This window comes from Myotis brandtii, unplaced genomic scaffold, assembly GCF_000412655.1.
Source record: "Myotis brandtii unplaced genomic scaffold, ASM41265v1 scaffold3089, whole genome shotgun sequence".
Classification (NCBI taxonomy): domain Eukaryota; kingdom Metazoa; phylum Chordata; class Mammalia; order Chiroptera; family Vespertilionidae; genus Myotis; species Myotis brandtii.
In genome coordinates this window covers 3,491-7,513 of record NW_005361830.1, presented here as the reverse complement: position 1 = coordinate 7,513, position 4,023 = coordinate 3,491, and the positions used below count along the sequence as shown (strand labels likewise).

The 4,023-nt window shown below is 54.9% G+C and overlaps 1 protein-coding gene across 1 annotated transcript in view; it reads left to right on the top strand.

Annotated features, from left to right (window-relative positions):
- The window catches only part of LOC102242966 (ankyrin-2), a gene marked incomplete at its 5' end in the record, with an annotated part of 51,168 nt that overhangs the window by 44,666 nt on the left and 2,479 nt on the right, over positions 1 to 4,023 (top strand). The window contains 2 exons of the mRNA XM_014542638.1: positions 2,279 to 2,377; positions 3,841 to 4,023. The exon at positions 3,841 to 4,023 is cut by the window's right edge and continues 1 nt beyond it. Coding sequence (XP_014398124.1) covers positions 2,279 to 2,377; positions 3,841 to 4,023 — 282 coding nt within the window. The remainder of the gene's footprint in view (positions 1 to 2,278; positions 2,378 to 3,840) is intronic.

Here is a 4,023-nt window from a genome sequence, read left to right as displayed (position 1 = left end):
CCCAGCCTGCAGTCCCCCCAGCCCGCAGTCCCCCCAGCCCGCAGTGCCCACCAGCCCGCTGAGCAGTTCTGCCCGGGGAAGCCTGAACCTGACACTGGCCTTCCTGCGAGAACCGGGCCTCTGCGGAGGGAATTCTCCCGTGAGGTCCGCCCGGCTCTGCGGCACCCCTTTCCTGTGGAACTGGGGTCACTGGTCCCCCGGGGCCAGCAGCAGGTGGAAACCTGCAGAGATCTGCGCTGTGTTTCACACTCTCACTGAGGTTGCCTCATCGAAGGAAATGTACACGAGAACCCACGTCATTCACCCTCTTACCAACGGCAAATGCGACGAAGACGGGTAATGGGAAGTGAGCCCCCCCATCTGTGCAGTCGTCCACGGCACGACTTAGCTGGGTGCTCACACGCTGCCCATGAATTGCAGCTTTCTGTGCTGTCTTGGCAAGAGGTCTTTGAATTATTTTTAAAACATGTTTAGCCCTGAAAAATTTTTTTCAAAATTATTTCTGGTGTCCAGCTGGTGTCGCTCAGTGGCTGAGCATTGACCTATGAACCAGGAGGTCACAGTTTGATTCCTGGTCAGGGCACAGGCCCAGGTTGGGGGCTCAATTATTTCTCATCATTGATGTTTCTCTCTCCCTCTCCCTCTCTCCCTGAAATCAATTTAAAGATATATATATATATATACAGTGGGGCCTTGACTTATGAGTTTAATTTGTTCTGTGACGGAGCTCGTAACTCAAATTACTCGTATGTCAAATCTTAAAGTGAACGAGTGAGACACGTGATGCTGGGCTGATGTTATGGCGTTCACTGTGATGTTCGCTGTGCCAACCAGCGGTGGGGTATCTGAAGCTGGCTCGTAAAGCAAAAAATCGGCCGAGAGACAGCTCGTATCTCGAAAAACTCGTTAGTCGGGACACTCGTAAGTCAAGGCCCCACTGTATACATACTAGAGGCCTGGTGCATGAATTCATGCACCAGTAGGGTCCCTCAGCCTGGCCTGCAGGATGGGGCTGAAACCGGCTCTCTGACATCTCCTGAGGGGTCTCAGATTGTGAGAGGGTACAGGCCAGGCCGAAGGACCCCACCAGTTCATGGTCAGGGCAGGGGCGGGACACAGGAGGTTGGCCAGCCTGGGAGGGACCTCGGGAGGGCTCCAGGGCATGTCTGGCCCGTCTCGCTCAGTCCCGATTGGCTGGACCCCAACAGCAAGTTAACCTACTGGTTGGAGCATCTGCCCCCTAGTGGTCAGTGCACGTCATAGTGAGCGGTTGAGTGGCCTTAGCATATCATTAGCATATTACGCTTTGATTGGTTGAATGGCCGACTGGATGACCGGACACTTAGCATATTAGGCTTTTATTATATAGGATATATATATATATTTTTTTTAAACCTCACCTGAGGATATTTTACCATTGATTTTTAGGGAGAGTAGAACAGAGAGGGAAAGACAGAAATATTGATGAGAGAAACACATCGATTGGTTGCCTCCTGCACACGCCCCTGACCAGAGCCTGGGCTGGGGAGGAGCCTGCAACCGAGGTGTGTGCCCTTGACCGGAATCGAACCCAGAACTCTTCCGTCCCCAGGCCGACGCTCTATCCACTGAGCCAAACTGGCCAGGGCAATGAAAACATATTCTTCAAAAAAGATGCTTTCGCGCATTGGCTCCGACCCATGTTCAGTAATAACTGTGTACATTGAAGATCATGGTGGTCTGTTTAAATAGCTACGCACTGATAAATACAGAAGATGGTGTATAAATGCTATTTCATATACAGGGTGTCCCAGAAACATGTCTACACACTTTAACAGCTGATGGATCCACTGATGTTTCTTTCCAGCCAGACTAAGCTTTAAACAAAGGAAATTCATCCTGAGATGAAAACCCCTTTGAGGTGCAAACTCTGCCTTTGTAATTGTGCGAAGTGTGTCTACATTCTGGGGGGACACCCAGTGTTTGCCACAGGGTGAGAATTCTGTGTGTTAGGAACCTGCAGATATTCAGATGCTCACTGTCTCTGGTTTAACGAGTGTGGAGATGAGGCAGTGCCTCCCTGGACCAACATGAAGACAGGGACCGAGGACGCATTTCCCCATGTCCTTGCTCCTCGTCCTCAGGGCCTGGGTGTGGGCTGCGCTGCCCTGCGCCTGGCAGCTCCATGGCAGGGACACGTCTGCTCGCCCACGAGAGGGGCGGCCCCTCCTCCCTCGGCTGTGCTCCTGCCCGCTCCCCGGTCAGGAATGACGGTCCGCGTGTTGTCCTGTGTCCCCAGAACGGCTTCACGCCCCTGTACATGGCTGCCCAGGAGAACCACATCGAGGTCGTGAAGTACCTGCTGGAGAATGGCGCCAACCAGAGCACCGCCACCGAGGTGAGCCCCGCCCACAGGGCCTTCCTGGGAGGACCCCCCCCCCGGCTCAGCCAGCAGGGGCCCTGATTGGGGGCCCATGACACTTTGTTCTCCCGTGACGTCACGCTTCCCGGCTGCTCTTCCCTCCTCCCCAGCCTCCCCCGGGTGCCCTGCGGCTCCCAACTCAGGCTGCGGTGTTTCCTCTCCCAGTGCTGCGTGTGTCACTCCTCCCTGTTAAGAATCGCTTCCCGGCTGCTCTTCCCTCCTCCCCAGCCTCCCCGGGTGCCCTGCGGCTCCCAACTCAGGCTGCGGGGTTTCCTCTCTCAGTGCTGCGTGCGTCACTCCTCCATCTGTTAAGAAACAGGTTGACTTCACATTCCATGCTTCCTGTGCTGGTGCACACGGAACAGGATGCACTGGATGAGAACCGTTTCCACAGACACAACAACAGCGATTGTCAACCGGCAGGCTGAGAATTTCTAAAATACGTCAGACCGACCTGCTTCCCTGAGGTCGTCAAATTTAAAAAATGACAACAGCCAGCACACAGTATCCATCAGTGTGACTGAGTGTAAAGCAGGGTCCTCAAACGTTTTAAACGGGGGGCCAGTTCACTGTCCGTCCCTCAGACCGTTGGAGGGCCGGACTATAGTTTAAAAAAAAACTATGAACAAATTCCTATGCACACTGCACATATCTTATTTTGAAGTAAAAAAACAAAACGGGAACAAATACAATATTTGTATTTGCATGTGGCCCGCGGGCCGTAGTTTGAGGACCCCTGGTCTAAAGTATGCCTGTTTTTGTTGGTCAGATTGGCCAAAAATATAATACACCTTTGAGGGTGCCACCGAGTATCAGGGCCATGAGATGGGCTCAGTTAGGATAGAAAACGTGCTTCATGCAAATGGAACCGAAAGAAAGCTGGGGCGGCCCCACTTGGATCAGACAAGACAGACGGTAACACAGAGACCGACAAGGCAGGGCCGGGTTTGCATCCTGACGGCAGGCTTCACCCGCAAGGCGGTGGGACATTTGTGACATTCAGGCCCCCGACACAGGAGCCCCTGAATGTATATTGATGTCAGAGAGGGAGGGAGAGGGAGAGACATCAGTGATGAGAGAGAAACATGGATCGGCTGCCTCCTGTACGCCCCACACTGGGGATGGAGCCTGCAACCCGGGCACGTGCCCTGAGGGGGAATCGAACCGTGACCTCCTGGTTCCTAGGCCGACGCTCAACCACTGAGCCACGCCGGCCGGGCTGTAAAGCAAATATTAGCGGCCCTGAAGGGAGACACTGACAGCAGCACCGTGCTAGTTGGGGGCTCCCCGCTACGGCAACGAGACAAGGGCCTGGCTCTCACCTCCAATCTCTGAGGCACGTTCGCCCCATTGCTCCTTGCTCTGCTGTCCACCTAGCTGTTGCTCTCCCCACCTCCCCCACTTCCCGAAGCTCAGGCCAACTCTGTCCGCGTCTGCAGGATGGCTTCACGCCGCTGGCGGTGGCACTGCAGCAGGGCCACAACCAGGCTGTGGCCGTGCTCCTGGAGAACGACACCAAGGGCAAGGTGCGGCTGCCCGCCCTGCACATCGCCGCCCGCAAGGACGACACCAAGTCCGCGGCGCTGCTGCTGCAGAACGACCACAACGCGGACGTGCAGTCC